Source organism: Gadus macrocephalus, chromosome 14, assembly GCF_031168955.1.
Source record: "Gadus macrocephalus chromosome 14, ASM3116895v1".
NCBI classification, from domain to species: domain Eukaryota; kingdom Metazoa; phylum Chordata; class Actinopteri; order Gadiformes; family Gadidae; genus Gadus; species Gadus macrocephalus.
In genome coordinates this window covers 22,218,786-22,238,915 of record NC_082395.1, presented here as the reverse complement: position 1 = coordinate 22,238,915, position 20,130 = coordinate 22,218,786, and the positions used below count along the sequence as shown (strand labels likewise).

At 51.4% G+C, this 20,130-nt stretch overlaps 1 protein-coding gene across 3 annotated transcripts in view; it reads right to left on the bottom strand.

The window, feature by feature from the left end:
* Positions 1–389: 389 nt before the first annotated feature.
* Positions 390–20,130, bottom strand: part of fto (FTO alpha-ketoglutarate dependent dioxygenase) — a 113,139-nt gene continuing 93,398 nt past the window's right edge. For 2 of the 3 annotated variants that reach the window (XM_060071945.1, XM_060071944.1), the window contains exons 9-10: positions 2,399–2,566; positions 390–2,186 (exon numbers count right to left, since the gene is read on the bottom strand). In XM_060071945.1, the coding sequence (XP_059927928.1) occupies positions 2,180–2,186; positions 2,399–2,566 (175 nt within the window). In that variant the 3' untranslated portion in view covers positions 390–2,179. The remainder of the gene's footprint in view (positions 2,187–2,398; positions 2,567–20,130) is intronic. The other variant, XM_060071946.1, reaches the window with a different exon arrangement.

The window sequence follows — 20,130 nt, the reverse complement described above, 5'->3', positions numbered from 1 at the left end:
CCACGCACAAAAACAAAGGAGGAAAGTAGATGCACAGAACACAGGTCAATGGATAAAACATCCTTTTTTTTTTTTTATTGAACGCCGTTCATACTGCTGCAGACAGACAAGCCGTGGCACAGGGAGCGAGCGGTGGTTCAAAACAATTCAGTCCTCCTGCCAATCTCGCCCGGGATCTCTCTGACAACACAAAGGATCCTCCACATGAGAGGAAACACGCAGAAGAACGCCGTTTGGCAACCATTAACATCTCGGAATGAAGAAACACACACAGACCCCTCAGAAGTCAAAACAGCAAAATGAAAGCGTGCGTTCTGCATTTTTAATAGTAAACAGCGTCTCTACTTCCCACTGAAGTAGATAGATAAAGAATATCAAACGAGCAGAGAGGCCTTCGCGGCGCGTCAGACTCCGCCCACTTCTTTCAACCATGTTTTTTGCCTCGTGGAAAAAGTTTTTATTTTTTTTCAGAAGCGGCGGATCTCTCTCGTGTCTCCCGCTCTTCCTCGGATGGCCCGCAGCGCTACAGAGGAGTGTGCTGCTCTACACGCTTAAAGAGTAATTAAAAGCGACTGAACAGCTGTAATTATGAGAAGCGACGGCTGGGTTCCGGGTCATTCCGTGAGCGCTGCCTTTCATCAGAGCACAGGCAGCGATCGCCCCGCTGCTCTGTCTGCTCCCTCACATCCACGTCTGGCAGCGCAAACACTGGAGAGACATTCACACGCACACGCACACACACACACAAACGCAAACGCACGTACGCGAGCACATGAACACACACACACACACGCGGACACACAGACACACACATGCATATAACGTATGCACTCAAACACACACACACACACACACACACACACACACACACACACACACACACACACACACACACACACACACACACACACACACACACACACACACACACATGCATAGGGACACACATGTGTACAACACACTCACACACATAAACACACACATACATGCACACAAACTGGTAGACAAACACACACACACACACATATAAATGCACACACCGGAAGACAGACACACACACCTCAGTGCACATGTGATTGAAAACACAACTGCACACAAAAAGGCATGTGCCAACGCACACTCATGCATACACAATAAAAACTCAAAGAAAAAAACAACTTTTTTTTTAGAAAAAAAAAAGTCTCCAGTCATTGCACAAAGACTACCACAGAAACCGTCTTTGACGCTGTGCACAGTCTCAACAACTGACAAGCACAGGAACTGACGCACACACACACATGCAGGAAAACACACACACACACACACACACATGCAGGCAAACACACACAAGCACACGCACATCAAGCACACTATCATACTGTAAACATGAAAGAACACATTCCTTATTTTCCCCCACTGGGTGACGTTCATCCTTCATCCTTCATCACAACAACTCTTTGGTCTCTTCAGTCTCATCCTCCTCATCCTCATGTCTGAACACAAAAAGGGCAAAGCTACCAAGTGAAAGTGAACAATGCAATAGAAAGTGAGAAAGTCCTCATCATGATCAGCGTGGTTATGTACTGCTCTGTGGAAAGGTGACGCTGTATAATAACCGTTTCAGGAGGAAGCATACACACACACATACATACATGTACTGTGCCTACCACTACTGGGACCATGAATATTCAGAGGCCATCCCCGTACAAAGCCTATCTGGGTTACATGAGATCAAGCAACGGAGTATCGGAGACGAGGAATACCCTCATGTCGAGAGGAAACACTGCAATGCGGGTAAAGAAAGGTACATCTTGTCAGGCCAGCACGACAAACTAAAATACGGCAGCTTTGTCAGCTACCGAAGCACTCCTAGCCTGGCCGAGTGGCTGTAGCTCCTAGCCTAGCGTTAGCTCCTAGCATAGCGTTAGCTCCTAGCCACTGTCGACGCCACCCTCTCTAGGTCGCGGGTGGCCGTGGCTCCGACGGCGATGTGGATGTACTGGGGGCCATGGGTAGTTAGGGGAGAAGGGTGCGGGGGTTAAAGGGGTGGGTGTTCAGTAGGAAGGGTGGATGCATTGGAGTGGGGTCACTTGATGATGGCGGAGATTAGACTTCAGGGCTGATTTGCTGCTTGTTTTCTTCTTTTACCCCTCTATCTCTCTCCTGGTGGATCCCTCATTCCTCACTTCATCCGTTTCCTTCACATTCTGTGGGGAAAGACAAATAGAGGTTCATAGTTGTCTTTTATTTTAAAGGTTTTTAATTGAAATATAAAATAAATGGAAAGATAAAGATAGGACGTTGATGATTCATTCATCAACACATCTGTATAAATATATATATATAAATATATTCATTTATAATATCGATGATCTACATATACTATGCATGTGTGTTTATGTGTGTATCTAAGTACGACCTGTCCTTAAGTGCATGGCGATGACCCACCCACCTCCACAGAAGGGACCGGTTGACGATGTCGGCCAGGTCAAAGGGCAGCGGCATGCTGGGATGGTCCGGGCCCCAGAAGGGCCGGTCCACCGGGGCCTCCTCAGGGCACAGGGTCTGGGCCAGACTGGAGTGGCACCTGGGGCGAGAGGACACAGGAAACAAGCGCAGCCGTCATTTCCTCCTCCTCACTTCAGGCCAAGAGGGTAGCCACCGAAACGGCTGTTAGGATCTCAGTTAAGAAAAAACGAATAAGTGCCTTGAATTACTTCCCTCTTTTTATGTTTGTAATGTTTGTTTTGATCGTTGCAATGTTTCACCATAACGTGCCAAAAGCAAGACGTCAATTCTTTACAAGTGGTTTTGCTACCTAAGGTGACATTAACTAGCTAATCAATCCTATCTCCATCCCCTCTCAGATGGGCTGCATGATAAGCGGTGTTTGTTGACGCTGGAGTGACAGTATCGAGGTGTTACCAGATAATCAGGTAGTCATCTGTTGGCTCGCAGGGCAAATTTCAAAAGAAGGCAAGTGCTTGTTTGGACAGCCGATGTTTGCTGGCTGGCGTGTGTGTGCGCACGTTGTGTGCATATGTGAGTGTGTAAATAGTTTTGGTTTGTATGTTTGTCTAGGAGGCAGGAGGCCTTTGTATTTCCTCCTCGTTTTATGACCTCCCATAAGACCGGGCCAAATTAGACCCTGCGGGGTGGAAGTGTGTGTGTGTGTGTGTGTGTGTGTGTGTGTGTGTGTGTGTGTGTGTGTGTGTGTGTGTGTGTGTGTGTGTGTGTGTGTGTGTGTGTATGTGTGTGTGTGTGTGTGTGTGTGTGTGCGTGCTTGTATGTGTCTCTTTGAGTGTGAGTGTGTGTCTCTGTGTGTGTGTGTGTGTGTGTGTGTGTAAGTGTGTGTGTGTGTGTGCGTGTGCTTGATTCTAGTCTGTGCGTGCATGAGTGTGCGTGTTTGGGACGTTATTGGGAGGGTGGAAAGAACGATAGAAATGTGTGAGTCAGTTTGTTTTGACAAATGTGTTTGGGACCGCATCACTGAACGAGATGGCGTTCGTCCAGAGACTCTGGGCGTTCTGTCTTGGGTCTTTTGAAGCAGGGGGTGTAAATATTTGCAGAGGTGACTCGACAGAGCTGGGCCTGGTCATTGAAAATCTGTCTCTGTCTCTGAGAGATGAGGCTGATCTCTGACCTGGAAGTACCCTGCTTAACACACCCTGATATCCCGTGTGTGTTTGGGTGATGTACCCCTCAGTCAGCGACTACGGTTCCTGATATTCCCGGGTGTGTTCGGGTTGTGTACCCCTTAGTTAGGTTGTGTACCCCTCAGTTAGAGACTACGGTTCCTGACCCGGCCCCTCGCCTGCCCCAGCAGGAACCCCCAGACCCCGACTCAAGTGAGACGACGAGGAGAACCTGTGAGAAACAGGCATGCAGCTGGATCCTAGCAGTGGTGGTGGAGCTGGTGATGTTGGGGGGAGGGGGGGGGGGGGTTCGAGTGGTCAAGTGACGGTCAGCGACTGACGCAATTTACACAATTTATTTTCTCGGGGGCCACTTAATGCCGGAGTGGCTCCGGGCTTAAGTGCCGTGGCCGGTGGCGGGCGGGCGGGCCCCGCCGAGAGAGAGAGAGAGAGAGAGAGAGAGAGAGAGAGAGAGAGAGAGAGAGAGAGAGAGAGAGAGAGAGAGAGAGAGAGAGAGCTGCTGCATTACAGCGGCGTGGAGAGACATTAACATCACAGGCTCCAATATATCTTGTGAGCTCCGGATCAGGTCTGATAATAGCATCTGTTAACATGCACTAAGTACCATTATGTAGCACATCACTTCATAAATAATACGATTAGGCCACCTTGGGGCCTGGCGTTGAGCCGTGTGTTTAAATGTCCTCATCATTTATTTAGGGCGCAAATTAAAGGAAGAGCCACTTCAGAGGAGGAGGAGGAGGAGGAGGAGGAGGAGGAGGAGGAGGAGGGGGAGGAGGAGGAGGAGGAGGAAGGAGAAGAGGAGGAGGAGGAGGAGGAGGAAGGAGAAGAGGAGGAGGAGGAGGAGGGGGAGGAGAAGGAAGGAGGAGGAGGAGGAGGAGGAGGAAGGAGAAGAGGAGGAGGAGGGGGTGGAGGAGGAGGGGGAGGAGGAGGAAGGCGAAGAGGAGGAGGAGGAGGAAGGAGAAGAGGAGGAGGAGGAGGAAGGAGAAGACGAGGAGGAAGAGGAGGAGGAGGAGGGGGATGAGGAGGTCGAGCAGGAGGAGGAGCAGGAAGAGGAGGACTGGAAATTGATTCCATGTATCGAAAGAGTGGGAGGGAGACGGAGAACGAGAGAGGGAGGGAGAGAGGAACAGAAGGAGGAGAGAAAGTGAGGGAGAGACGATAGACGGTGTGACAAAGAAAAGTAGAAGAGCTGCAAAGATAACCAGACATTGTGCACACACACAAACACATACACTCTCACACTAGGATGGGCTGACATTGGTGTGAGGACATCATAGACTGTGCGCCTTTGATTTTTCCCGCCTGATTAAGTATTCATGCTGCGAGGCTAGGAGAGAAAACACGAGGCCATTCTGCCGGCGTGAGTGAGCGAGCGGGAGGGGGGCCTGCTGTAAACACATAGGCCTAGCACATTAAACAGAGGTGTTCCATTTATCTGACAAGCCATCGGCCGGTATTAGCCCGCGAATAGAAGGCCCCTGCTCTTTTCCCGCGATGCGCACGCCATCAAAGCCCGCGTCGGCGAGGAGAAGGACGACTACGACAGCGTCGTCTGCGGCTGACTGGCGCGCCGTTGCACGACTACTAAAACCCGACCAAACAAAAAGTCAATAGCAGGCGAGGTACCTTAAGCTCTCTGGGGCTTTTCCTTGGGAGAACATTCTGCATAAGCCACAGCGGTGCGCACACACACAGCCCAAACACCCTCTCTCACGGCAAAACAGGCCACCGGTAAGGTAAGGTCAAAGACAAAGGGGTGAGACAGGGGGAGGCAGCCGGGGGAGTGCGGGTGAGTTTGTGTGAGTGGAGAGGCCGTTTCGATGGATTAACCCCAGACAGACACGGGGCCTAACTATCCCATCTGGCGCTCGCTCAGGAGAGATTGGCAATACAATCACTCATTTCAATTTGCCCTGAAACCTTATAGCCCGGCAGTCCTCCGCTCAAATGGTATGCTAATGTGAAAGGTATCTGGGATTCTATCGCCTGCTATTCCACAGAGGCCTCGCCCGGGGCGGGACACACTGCACGTGAACCTCCGGGGCCCGCCCGGGCCCCCTGCCGAACACACAGGGGCTGGGGTCCCCTTTGCGCTCAAACTAACCACTTTAGCTAAAGTGAGTGTTAATTATGGACAGGCAAAGCAGTCAATAAAAGGTTAATGTAAAAGTCAAAGGATAAATTCCTTTAAGCATTGCATCATTCCGGCGTCTCCGCGACCGGCGCAGCCCTCTCCCGCCGCCCCTAATCAATACGTTTTACTGTAATGCTCCGGATATTGATTTCCTCTCAGCCCCTCCCCCGCCTGCCGCCCCCCACTCGCATGACCGGTCGTCATCGGCAACCGAGGAAGGATTACAAAAAGAGGGAAAATGGAGACGGGCAGAGGGCGATGAAGATTCACAACAAAGTCATTACTTGCTTTCTCCACAAAAAAAAACGAAATGTCCCCACCAAAACCCACCGACGGGTGTAGAGAGCACTGGGGTAGGGGGGGGGAATCAGATCGATTAGCCCCAGTCGGACCATCAGCAGCAGAACCATCAGTCCACTCAATCTCTGACCGCTGTGTAATTCTGGGGCGGTACACTTGCACAGAACCCTACATTAAAAGGCCCTCTGCTCTTAACAGGATGAAACCCCCGCCTAATAGACAACTGTAGTGCTTCCGACTCATGCAATTACACTGATAGATGCCCAGTTGGTGAGTGAAAATGGACCCGGACAACACAGATAAGAGACAACTCTTATTGCGTTACAGGTTACAGGGTAGAGCGCGGTTAGGGCCGTTACCAGCCGGTTTGGTAACTGGCTCAGTCGACTCAACGTCATCATCATCATTTACACAACAAGGGCGTGGTCCTGTTGTTAACATTCAATACTCGGTGTAATTGTATCCTCTGAAATGCCAACAGCCGTTCAACCTTCGGGGATCAGCAACAGGATGTTATTCCACCACAAGCACCGCCGTGTGACGTTTTGGACTATCAAAATGTACGAGTTCAAATGGACTGCATTTATACAGCGCTCTAACCAATGGCCACTCAAAGCGCTTTACAATGTTCCCTTACATTCACCCATTCATTCACACATTCAGACACCGACGGCACTGCCAACCACTTAAGGTGACAGCCAGCTGGTCAGGAGCAGGGATCGAAACAGTAAACTACCGGTAACCAGATGGATCTGCTTTTCCATCTTTATCCGCTGAGAGACGTGTACTGAGTGTATGACCCTGCGGGCTTGCGAATTCTGCAGAAACCCGCCGACCTCCAGCAGTTCTTAAGCCAACACCGACACACATATTTGTGGTTTCATTACTCAGAGGTGATCAGTCGTCTGTCTTGTATAGGCGGCGTGTTTCCTTGTAAAGCCAAGACATCGCCTTCAATAAAATGAGTAATTGAGATGAAAAACAAGCACAACTACCTGTCAGGTGAACAGAGCCAATATGCAAAGTAGCTCTATAATAGGCCGATGAAAGGTAGTCGATCCCTGCCAATTCAAACGGCATGCATGACCATAGCGTGTTATTCAATGAGGAGCTCTTACATAACCCCAGCCCCAAACCCACAGCGAGCGTCTAGATAAGGTATGTGCCGGAGCACTTGCCCTCCTGCGACCTGCGGCCCCCGCATCGCACCTGTGCAGGTGTGTGAGTTTATGGCCCCGGTCGCCTGAGCGGCCCCGATAAGAGAGAATGCCCTCGGTCGAGTCGTGAAAAGAAACCCTAAAAGAAAACAACCGACATCTGTGTCGTAAATCAAACGGCCGCAGCAGGCTAGGGGAGGGGCCGGCGTGTTCGCAGAATCCACCCCCCAGGAATGGAGAGGTGCAGCGGGGGGGACGCGTCCCCAGAGAGAGATAGAGAGGGAGAGAGAGAATGAGAGACGATTGAGACCTTACCCTCTGCTCCCCTGAAACACACCTGCACGGGCTAGGTGGGAGAGAGAGAGAGAGGGAGAGAGAAGAGGGAGAGAGAGAGACGGAGACAGAGATAGAGAGGGAGAGAGAGAATGAGAGACGATTGAGACCTTACCCTCTGCTCCCCTGAAACACACCTGCACGGGCTAGGTGGGGGAGAGAGAGAGAGAGAGAGAGAGAGGGAGAGAGAGAGAGAGGGAGAGAGAAGAGGGAGAGAGAGAGACGGAGACAGAGATAGAGAGGGAGAGAGGGCAATGGAGGCGGGCATAGTGAGATAGAGAAAATGCGAGGGAGAGAGAGAGAGAGAGAGAGAGAGAGAGAGAGAGAGAGAGAGAGAGAGAGATTTCTCTGAGGACATTGCTGAAGCCAGTGGAAGTGGGGGAACGAGTCAGGGCGTCCTTGTCTTTCTTCTCTAACACACCACACCACACACAAAATGGAGATTGATGCGTTCAGACCCAGCGAGACCCGCAGAACTTCCAGCAAACGATGGCTCACCCGCCCACCCCCACCGGCCCTCTCTGAACTCACTTATGCTCAACTTTGAACAGTGATCCATAACCCCGAACTCCTTACACCACCAGCTACACTACCCACTCGCAGCCCAGCCTCCCCACCCACCCCTCCAGCACATCAATGTCGCGCTGTAGCGCGGCGGCGGCGGCGGCGGCGGCAGTGAGACAGCCAGACGGAGCACGTGGGCAGCACTCGCAGCTTTTCCTTCGGGATCAATCGAGCGCTATTGTGTCTGCAGACAGCTGCTGACTGTACACTTTGTGGTCGAGAGAGGTGGGCGAACGCAGGAGAGAGAGAGAGAGAAAGAGAGGGAGTGAGTGAGTGTAAAGTGTGTGTGTATGTGTGTGTGGGGAGGGGGGTAGATCAAATGCGTGACATATGTTCCTTTCATTTGATTCCCTCTTAAGAGCCCGGGCTAATAAAACTAACATCTGATGCATTATTTTTTTTAAGCCCTTTAATTAACGGCTGCTGAGTACACTTAGAGAGGCTGCGGCTTGTTCAGAGGGACCAGGCCGGTGCTGGGGGGGTGGTGGTGGTGGAGGTTGGGGTGGTGGTGGAGGTGGGGGTGGGGGTGGTGATGGTGGTGACGATGGGGTTGGTGGTGATGGAGGTGGTGGTGGATGAGGTGGAGGTGGTGGAGGTGGTGCTGGATGAGGTGGAGGTGGTGGTGGTGGAGGTGGTGGAGGTGGAGGTCATTGAGGTTAGGGTGGTGGTAACGATGGTGGTGGAGGTGGTGGTGGTGGTGGTGGAGGTCATTGAGGTTAGGGTGGTGGTAACGATGGTGGTGGAGGTGGTGGTGGTGGTGGAGGTCATTGAGGTTAGGGTGGTGGTAACGATGGTGGTGGAGGTGGTGGAGGTGGTGGTGGTGGTGGTGGAGGTCATTGAGGTTAGGGTGGTGGTAACGATGGAGGTGGAGGTGGTGGTGGTGGTGGTGGAGGTCATTGAGGTTGGGGTGGTGGTAACGATGGAGGTGGTGGTGGTGGTGATGGAGGTGGTGACGACGGAGGTGGTAATGGTGCTGGTGGAGGCTGTGGAGGAGGTGGGGGGGGCTGAGGGAAGCTGCTCAAGGGGCTTGCCTCCATCACATGATTCACTGAGGGGCTGGTGGGGAAACCTCTGGATGAGGAGGACATGCTGTGAGGTCCCCCCCCTCCCCCCCCTAAAACACACACACACACACACACACACACACACACACACACACACACACACACACACACACACACACACACACACACACACACACACACACACACACACACACACACACACACACACACTTAGATCCAGCAGACTGGGCTGCTCCTTGAAAACCACATGAAACAAATAAGCCTGCTTAATTGGCGCCCCCATTGTAAAGCGAACACTCAGCGGAGAGCCGCGGGCAGCACGGGGGCGCACGCCACAGAGGTCGGGGCTGGGGGGGGGGGGGGGGGGGGGGGGGGGGTGGGGGGGTGGTCCCGGCAGGGGTACCCCCCACCGAAGGAGGTTGATCGTCCAGGGACGGCTCGTGCCTACTCCCCGCTTCACACCCTGGGTGTTTGATGTGGGCTGGCTGGCTGCTGGGGCCGTCTGGAAACGGGGGAAAACCAGATGTAGCCCAAAAACACACACAGCCAGGTAGCCGCTAAATAGCCTTCATAATTGGAAGCAATAAAACACTTTGGCAGTCTGGAAGTGCAAAGAAGGTGAGCTCCCCTCCCCCCCCCCCCCCCCCCCCCCCCACACACACACACACTCCCCACCCCGCTCCCAGCACACACTCAGAAACCAGGTGGACGTCCATTAAGTGCTTAACATTGTAACAAATTACCCAACACCCCGGCCCGCCCGCCCGCCGACCCCCGGGGCTACGGGCTGAATGTGGCCTAATGTCAACACAGGCGCACAATTTATGAGCGGACAACTTTTGTTGAAATGCAATTGGGTTCTAATAAAAGAGGCAGGAAGGGGACAAACAGTTTGGCCGTTCGCTTTTCAGACAACGAGAGACGGATCGTCCCCTAAGGCTCCCTCTCTCTCTCTCTCTCTCTCTCTCTCTCTCTCTCTCTCTCTCTCTCTCTCTCTCTCTCAGCAGTGTGTGTGTGTGTGTGTGTGTGTGTGTGGGTGTGTGTGTGTGTCTGAGTGCTAGTAGCTAGGGCCGACCGAAGCCAAGGGCCCCACGGGGCCACCTGTGAGGGGGCCGCAGAGCTCAGCCAGAGCAGCTGGCTCGGAGGAAAAGTAAAAAACAAACGTTTGTTTTTGTCCTCCTGCCAGTGTGGCACCCTGAGGACGTTGGCAGAGCTGGGAGTAAGTAGCCCCCCCCCCCCCCCCGCCGGCCCCCCCCGCTGCCACCCACCACCCAAACAGCACCCTGTGTCGTCCCCCCCCTATCCCGCTCTGTCAACACCCCCCGAGAAGGCAGCCGCATGTGGCCGCGACACCAGAGTGTCACGCGGCAACGTACGCCCAAGCCAGAACCACTGAGAGCCGGCCTCTGCCCCCGACGGCGGCCCGAGCTTACCCGCGACGCAGGGAGGAAGCCCGGGCTCAGCCGCCGACCGCCGCCCGCTGCTGCCTGGACCCTCCAGGCAGCAGCGGCAACCAGCCAGTCAGTGTTTGCACTCTTCTCCTCACGAGCCGGCAGATTGAGGGCCGTAAAACCGTGCGGAGGCGGGGATCGAGGAAGAGGGTGACTGCGGCCCAGGGAACTCTCGCTATGAGTCACCGGTGCGGGTCACGTCAGAGACTGAACTAGTTGTTCTGCCGGAAAGTTCCTGTACTGTAAAACGATCTGTGGACTGACACACACACACACACACACATCTGCACACACATACAGAAACATCTACACACCTGCACCTAGACACGTACACACACAGACCTATAAACGCACCTACACACCTACACACACACACCTACACACACACACACCTACACACTTACACCTACAAACCTACAAATATACACACACACACAACACACCGACAAACACACAAGGGTTCACCGGCATCCACACCCTCTTAGCCTTGTGGGCATCATCCAGAATGGAGCAATAATGCCCGTGATGGATGATACCTGCCTCGACAAATACACCTCCAGCCAGGCACAGGCTGACATCTGACCCCTGGTCACATGATAAGGTCGAACCAACAGCAACACAATTCCCACCTGTCTTCAGGTGACAAAGGCTGGGGGGCGGGGGGTGGTCAGCCTAGCCCAGCTAATTATAGCCTATTGTACCGTGGAATTGCCTGGTAACAAGTTCTAGCTATCGCTCCAGGGGAGGTGCTGTGTTCTTCAGGTCTTTATGCGGAGATCCGTGGTGAGACACAGGCTTTAAACTGTCGCACAACAGATATTTGGTTACACAAAGGTGTGTAGACAACCGCTTGACAAGAGAAAAACGATGGGAGAGGGGGAGGGAGTAATTAGGAGGCACTGTGTTTGAAGATTATTCGTCCCTGAAAAGGTTTCTGTCTTTGTCGTATGGATATGAAATATATTATCGCAAATCCAAAGAACAAGCTTTGTTTGGATAAGATAAACTGATAACTTCTCCTCAGATCCAGCCAATGAAGCTCTCGGTTTTGGAAAGTCAAATAATCGGTTGTTGTTTTGCATCAATTATTCAGTCGAGATTCTATGTTTCAGAGTGGAGAATGTCTGAGTATGAAATGAAACCCTTCACTGATACAACCACTGAAAACATTCAGTTACTCACTAACAGCTCGGCCTCAGGCAATGCAAAGAAAATTATATTAATCACTGGCTCATCAATTAACTTCTATAATTGCCAAACGTAGGAGCCGGCCTTGGGGAGACCATGGGGGTTGGGTTCCCAGCAGGGGCGTATCAAGCTTTCCAAAAGTGGGGGTGTTCTGGAATAGGCGAAGAAATAATCATTCCAAATAGCGATGATCAATTATATGAACTTTTACATACATCTAGGCCTACAAAATGGAAGAAATGCGAGCAGATACACTGTGTGTGTGTGTGTGTGTGTGTGTGTGTGTGTGTGTGTGTGTGTGTGTGTGTGTGTGTATGACTCATTGTGTGTTTGTTTGATACACGCACACACACACACACACACACACACACACACACACACACACACACACACACACACACACACACACTGTGTGATAAAGCTGAAAGGAGCTTCAGCAGCCTCTGAAGGCTGAAAACATGGATGCGAAGTACAATGACACAAACATGTCTCAACAGTGGAACCGTGTGTTATGTTCAAAAGCACAAGCTGGATCTGTTGGACAGGAAAATGATTGCAGAACAATTAGTTTGTCATAATGAGCAGAGACAAAACACATTTGTAAAGCCACTTGAGGCTGTTGCATGAATGTAAAGGCTACCTGTAGCCCTAGTCAAACCTGTGCATCCCAACCGCGGTAGCACTCGAAACAGATAGCCTATAGCTTGCAACTTGCAAGCACGTCAGTGTCTGCAGAGGGAGAGAAGTCAACTTACTTGTTTTCTCTTGAAAAAGCCGTCTATAGTCCCCTGTCTTTTTCTTTTAGTTTTCGGCATCATTGGCTATATTGCACGAAAAAAGAGAACAGTTTTAAAACTAAAGTAGGCTTAGTTCCAGTCGGAAGAATGAATGGGATCTTATGCTAGGAGGTAACTAGCTCTTGAATAGATAGCCATGAACCTTGCATCTATTAATGATTAATAATTAGTCGCTTAATCGCTTTAATCGCTTAATATGCCTGAAAATGTTGCCTTCATTACAGGCAGTGAATGATGCTGATCTAAAACAGTGATTCAATTCTACCTTTTCATTGAAGGCGTCAAGTCAGTATGCAGCACGAACAGTTAGGCACAGCAATCTGTGAGAAACTGCTTGAATGACCGCGGTCACCGCGTTGAGCTCTCAGACAGTCGGGTCTCGGGAGCACCGCTGCCAGCGCTTTCTGCAGGCTGCGCAAGCTGTTTAGTCTACGTAACGTCAATTGTAGCGCTGGGATTTACAGAGTGATAATTTGATACAGAGGGATGCAATCATAGCAACCATTTTAAATTGCATACAACAGGCGAACGTTTACTATTTTTTATTAGAAAAGCTGATTTTTGTGAGGATTTGACGAACAAAAGTGGAGGGGATGGAATGGCCTTCCAATAGAAGTGAGGGGGGTGCATCGTACTCATCCCCCGCGTCTAATACGCGCCTGGTTCCCAGTGTTCCCAGTAGGGCAGCGAGCTCTCTCTGAACAGTGACGGAGAGGGGAAGACACAGCGAGGAGGAAGGACCGAATCGTACGCCTTCACCTCCATCGCGATGCAGCGGCTGCTTTGTTTGTGAAGTTGGTGATGATGGGACTCACACACATTCTGAACATGCCTGGGCAGTCAAACGTACACCCAGCGCTTTCCCACGCTGGGGAGAAACATTTCTTTGAAGATGAATGCAAACACGATTTTTTTTTTTACTGGAAAACAATTCATGAGAAAGTGTTACAATACATACAATTGCATGTTTGTCCTTTTGCTTCTGTGTGTGTGTGTGTGTGTGTGTGTGTGTGTGTGTGTGTGTGTGTGTGTGTGTGTGTGTGTGTGTGTGTGTGTGTGTGTGTGTGTGTGTGTGTGTGTGCGCGCGTGCGTGTGTGTGTGGGCATGTGTGTGCATGCGCATGAGTACGTGTGCGTGCATGTGTGTGTCTGTGCGTGTGTAAGTGTATGTGTCTCTGTGCATGTGCTTGGGTGGGATGTGCGCAGCATGTGTGTCTCAGTCAGGTGCTGAAAGTGTCACCCTGTGAATAGCTTTTGTCTTGTGTTGAACTCCATTAGGTAAAGAGTATAATCAAAGGCCCGCTGTGCCTAAACGCCGCACACGGACACCAATTTGTTGAGTGGAGGATCCGGGCCAGGCCCTGGGGCTCACTGAACAGGCAGGGTGCAGAAACTGCCAGCACAGTTATAATAGGTGCTATGTGGGAGAGAGTGTGTGTGTGTGTGTGTGTGTGTGTGTGTGTGTGTGTGTGTGTGTGTGTGTGTGTGTGTGTGTGTGAATGTGTTTTTTTTTGGTGTGTGTGTGTGTGCAAACTATTTTGTTTATTTGTGTGTGTGCTGTGTGTTTGTTGATGCATTTGTGTGTGTGGGCGTGTGCTTTTTTTTGTGTGTGCGTTTGTGTGTGCACGTGTATGTGTGCACAACATTTTGATTTGTCTGTGTGTGTGTGTCTGTGTGTGTGTTTCTGTGTGTGTCTGTGTGTGTGCGTGCTTATTTGCATGTGTGTATGTGTGTGTGTGCGTATGTCAGAGAGACAAGAATCGTTAAACCTTGTTGGAGTTGCTCCTGTGTTGAATGCCAAACACATAACAAATGTTTGTAGCCAAGCAGGTACTTAGTTTGACAGCGCTGGCTGATTTATTATCTAATCAAATGGTTTGCACTCCTGCAGACAATGCAACGCAGACTACCATTAGATAACGAAGCACCGAGCCCTCTGCCTTTGTTCAGGGCGTCCACAACACTGCTAAATGTGCGGCTGGCACAGAAGGGATTCAACATCCAATCGGATGCAGTTTAGCCCTCCACTGACCTTTAGGTTGTTGGTCTGCTCAGAAATATTTGTGTTCTGAGAACGCACGAAAACACACAAAAACATCTGACCTTTTGCTATTGGTGGAGGGTCAGCATGCCTGAACAGACAAACACATGCATGTGCACATGCAGGCACACACACACACACAGACACACACTTATATAGACTCACACACACTCACACAAACACCACACACACACACACACACACACACACACACACACACACACACACACACACACACACACAAACACACACACATGTTCTTTATGTAAGATTAAAGCCAACACGGCATTATGTCAGTCACACGCACACACACACACACACACACAAAAACATGCGTCTTATGAAAGCCTTATGTCGGTCGAAACTACCTTGGCAGATAATAGAATAAAAGGTGTTACCTAAGACCGACAAGAGTGAACTAATGAGTTTGTAGAGCAGGGCCCCGTCAACTGACAGCTCACAGCAGCACCTCCTAGCAGTAGCCATTCATCAACACTGCGCTCTTCAGAAGCCAATGTGTGACGGTTATTTTGTTCCATGCGCGCCACTTCACGCACTTATCTTCCATTCACATGTACGTTATTATTATAACAGAGGTAATTATAGGTGTGAGATTGTTAAGCGCTGAGGTCACTCCGCCTACGGTCTGCTGTAAACATTTGTTTTGGAATGCAGACAACTTTGACTTTGCCTGTCACTTTAGAGAGTCACTCAAAGTACAGGGAAAAGCAGAGATTTGAGAAGCACTTTTTATGTATCACTATTGTAGTATCGTATCAAATAAAGGTCCTTCAAAAGCATACACTTTTTAGTAATTTTTTTGACTTGGCAGTTAAAATTTTACCAACCCGTACATGATAATCGACTTTCCAACCTTTCCCATTTTATCATTGTTATATTCAAATAAGTGATTGAAATTTAGAGATAGAATGGTGAGGAAGAAAGTAGTACAATCGATGTCTCTGCCAACCTGTAAGCAATCCACAGTCGGTGTGGGTCGTAGCCATGGTGATACAGGCCCCCCTTCATCCCTAGAACTCACAGCCTAATTTCTTTAAATCTCATTGTTCAAATTTGAGCTGAAACAGGGGGTTCACTCACCCTAAGACACCACACAACAGCAGACAACAAGATCACACAATTGACACACACAGTCACACACGCACACACAGTCACACACACAAACATACACATTCATAACCCCCCACACACGCACAAACACACACACACATTCAGAACCCCCCCCCCCCCCCACACACACACACGCACACACTCACACACAGTTACACACATACACACACTTTCAGAACCAGCGCCACCCCCCCCCACACACAAACAAACACAAACACACACACACACAGAACTCCGACTTGGAAGCAAGGCCATTCCTCCATGCCAGCCCCTCCCTGATCCCCCTGTGATCCCGGGTCAGCTGGGAGGGTTAAGGGACGGTTAACCTCTTCCCTGAGTCCGCCAGCACCCCCAGATGGCCCTGCCCCACAGCCCTGATCCCGAACCAGCTTAGCCCGACTCTCTGTGGCGGCGTTGGAGTCCACTGTGCTCCGCGGCGGCCTGCCAAGGGCCCGGGGTCGCAGATGCAGAAACGGACGTCCAAACAGGCAAGTGGTCAAATATTGGGGATGAGCTGATGGGCTCCGAGCCGCCTCAGAGAGGTAAGTAGCAGGGCAAACAGACGGAGGCTTAGTCACTGACACACACACACACACACACACACACACACACACATATACACGCAAGCGCGCACAGACACACAATCACACACATCTAAGGAATAATTAGTCACACAACTATACACTAGAAAAACAAAACAAAGAGATTCATACAATGACGCAGTTGCACCCCACCCATACGCACAAATACACAAACTAATGATCCCGCACACTTTCTCACACACACACACACACACAACCACACCCACGGAAGGGCTGCAAGGGTTACAGATGGTGCGCCCTGGGCCTTGTGTCTGGAGCAGAGAGAGAGAGAGAGAGAGAGAGAGAGAGAGAGAGAGAGAGAGAGAGAGAGAGAGAGAGAGAGAGAGAGAGAGAGAGAGAGAGAGAGAGAGAGAGAGAGAGAGAGAGAGAGAGAGAGAGAGAGAGGGGGGGGGAACAGAGATCAGCGGAAGCAGGGATGAGAGGCGATGGAGGGAGAACAGGGAGGGAGGAGAGAGGAGGAGGAGGTGGCGTCAAACCTCACTACACGGAGAGTCTGACGCCCCACACATTTATACCTACACATTATTGTTGCTATTTCCCCCTGCTATCCCCAACTAAACTCTCAGACACACACACACACTTGTAAACTTAACATCACACATTGTAAGGCTAAAGCAAAGACGCACACACACACACACACACACACACACACACACACACACACAAACACACGCACACACACAACCATTGAGCCTGCAGTCACTTCAGCCTTAATTCCGCCCGACTGCTGCTGTCCGCCTGGCAGGAGCGGGGAAGCAGAGGACCGCGAGCGCGGAGAGAACAGGAAGAGACAGAAAATCATTGAGAACCTTGCCTTTATGAATCTTTGATGAAGCCGAGGGTGGGGGGCTGTGGGGCTGGCCGGGGCCCTGCCTCTGGTTAAATCAGAGCGGAGTGGGGGCCGCGAGACTGCCAACAGAGGTTGAGATAAACAGGCCCTGGACCGGGCCCAGACAGCCCCCCCCCCCCCCCCCCCGCTGTGCACCATGTTTGTCCCACTAATTAGCTCCTGTCCCAGGCCGCTCAGGCTGCAGGTGAGGGTTGTTGGGAGAGCGTCTGGGAGCAGCACATGGCTCCGAGCGGGCTGCCTCACACTGGAGTGAGCTGTGTGTTCACCGTGTGTGTGACTGTACGGACGCCGGTGTGTGTATAGCCCTGACTGCCTGTCTCTCTGTCCGTCTGCCCACCTGTCTTTGTCTGTCTGTCTGTCCGCCTGTCCGTCCGCTTGCCTAGCTGTCTCTCTTTGTCAGCCTCTCTGACTGTCCGTCTGCCTGTCTGTATGTGTCTATCCACCTGTCTCACTGCCAGCCTGTCTATCTGCCCGTCTGTCTGTCTGCCGGTCAGTCTGTCTAGCTATGCATCGCGCTACCTAACAATACATCCATACACACAGACCATCTAAATCATGAAGCAATAGGACTTATTCTCCACTGAGTGACACCCACGTGTTGCCTTTGACCTGAACCCATCAGCTAAAGCTCCCATCCAGCCGTACAGATCTGTCTTTTACCTAACAGATCTGAGCTATAATAAACGACACAGTCATGGTTACCACGCATTTTTACGCTAACCAGCACCTTGGCTACCGAACAATGAAAAGTATGTCACAACATCTTGTACCAACATACCGAAACAGATCCAGAGCGTGGGAAGTGGAATCGGGTCCGCGCCCAGGCCCTTACTGTTCTCCCTTTGTCTCGCTGCTCACCTGCTCCGGCTTTGATATGAAGATGACTCACACTGAATTCAATTAAATGACACAGAACGATAAAGAACATAAAGGAGAACCGTCACTCTTTTGTCTCGTCAATAACTGCTGGCACAGAGGCTGGTCCGCAGCCAGCTCTCATGAAGAAACAAGTATGGCCGCCCGGTGCCAGCGTCGTCATGGCTGCCATCTGGGACGGATCACACGTCCTGTTTTAATCGGCTCTTGTGTACGTCGATGTGTCGCTGATAGCGATTACATCTGAGGAACCGTGAGCGCTCGCTTCCAAACACAGGTGTATCTTTGAGGCACGTCCGTCGCGCCATGATCAAGCCTCCCAGTCCCATCCAGTTCCAGATCGGATCCAGATCCGCAGTTTGAAACCGCCCCGACGCTCACCGTGGATCAGGGAGAGCGGTCCGGTCCGGCCGACGGCGGACTACGCCGTGTTTTATTTATTCCGTAGCTTGAATTAGCATCCTGAGCTCTGCAGCGCGCCTGTGCGGTCCGCGCCGGGCTGAGTGATTGACGTCTGGGCTGCCTGCTCCCGGCCGCTTGAGGGGCTGTCACATGGTTGAGCTGACGAAGACTCACCCTCGCTGGGACTCCTTCCTACCCGATTCCCACACACTGGGGAGTATGGGGGGCGGGGGGGGGAGGGGGGGGGGGGTAGTTCTAGGGTCAGACCGGTTGGGTCGTACCTCCGAGTGCGTGTCTCACAGCGCCCTCCGCTGGATGCTACCGGTCTTTCTGTTTCCACACGCAGGTAGCAGACCAGATCAGGTGATCTTCTTCTTCTGCCGTACGTCCTTCGACCTCCAGCTCTCTGGGGCGAGGCAGTCCAGCGTCCGAAGTTCAAGGTCAACTAGAGCACGTTCGCCGGTGTGATTGGCAACAAGTTACAATGTGTTCCACAGTTTGTAGTGGGTCTCTGCACTCACATTGGGCACTGTCCGCGATGACCCACTTCACCACTGCTGATCAGACACGATCACATGATCTGATCAGAGCGTCAATCAATCGATATAGCGAACGAGTATTGCGTGGTTTCCGTCTCCTTCCTTTGCCAAAAAAGGGCCAAAAACGCAGGCACCCACCCACACACACACACACACACACACACACACATACACATAGGCAGAATCAAGGCAAACAAGCAGGGACACGGAGACACACACCCTGACACACTTTCTCTGGGGCTGAGAAAAGGTGAAAAGTGCTATTTATCAGAGCAGCTAAGCTGTGTTCTTATCAGCTGGTCAAATCAATAGCTCTGTCTGAGAGCATGCTAGGACTGCTGTGGGGTAGCTGTAGGGGCTGCCCTCACACAACCGGCCCCCGGGCCCCCACCCCCTGGGCCCCCCAGCCCCAGGGCCCCTCCTGGGGGGTACCTGCCTGTCTCCTCTTCACTCATCTCTTCTGCATCGTCGCTCTCCTTCTGCCTCCATACACTGCATAGGGAAAACCATGTGTGTGTGTGTGTGTGTGTGTGTGTGTGTGTGTGTGTGTGTGTGTGTGTGTGTGTGTATGTGTGTATGTGTGTATGTGTGTGTGTGTGTGTGTGGCCACACATTCGACTACAGACACTACCCAACACCTTCAAGCTAACCCCCACGGTGTAGAACAGGCCTGGCTGGCCCAGAGAGGGGGAGGAGGAGGAGGAGGAGGAGGAGGAGGAGGAGGTGGTGGAGGAGACACAGACCAGCGCTGGGAGCTCAGCTGGAGGTTTGGTGTGCATGCATTAGAGGAGTGTAGTTGCTAATTCAATTGGAGACAGGTTCACACACCGTCATCGATAAGGTACTTCTGACTCACTCGTTCAGAAACACACAACATGTACAACACACACACACACACACACACACACACACACACACACACACACACACACACACACACACACACACACACACACACACACACACACACACACACACACACACACACACAGGAACAGGAACATGCACACAAACATCAGCAAAATAACAAAAAAAAGTACACTTTTTTGTGCAAACAAACCGAGACACAACAAACACAGATACCCTGGGGGTGTGGGGGAGGG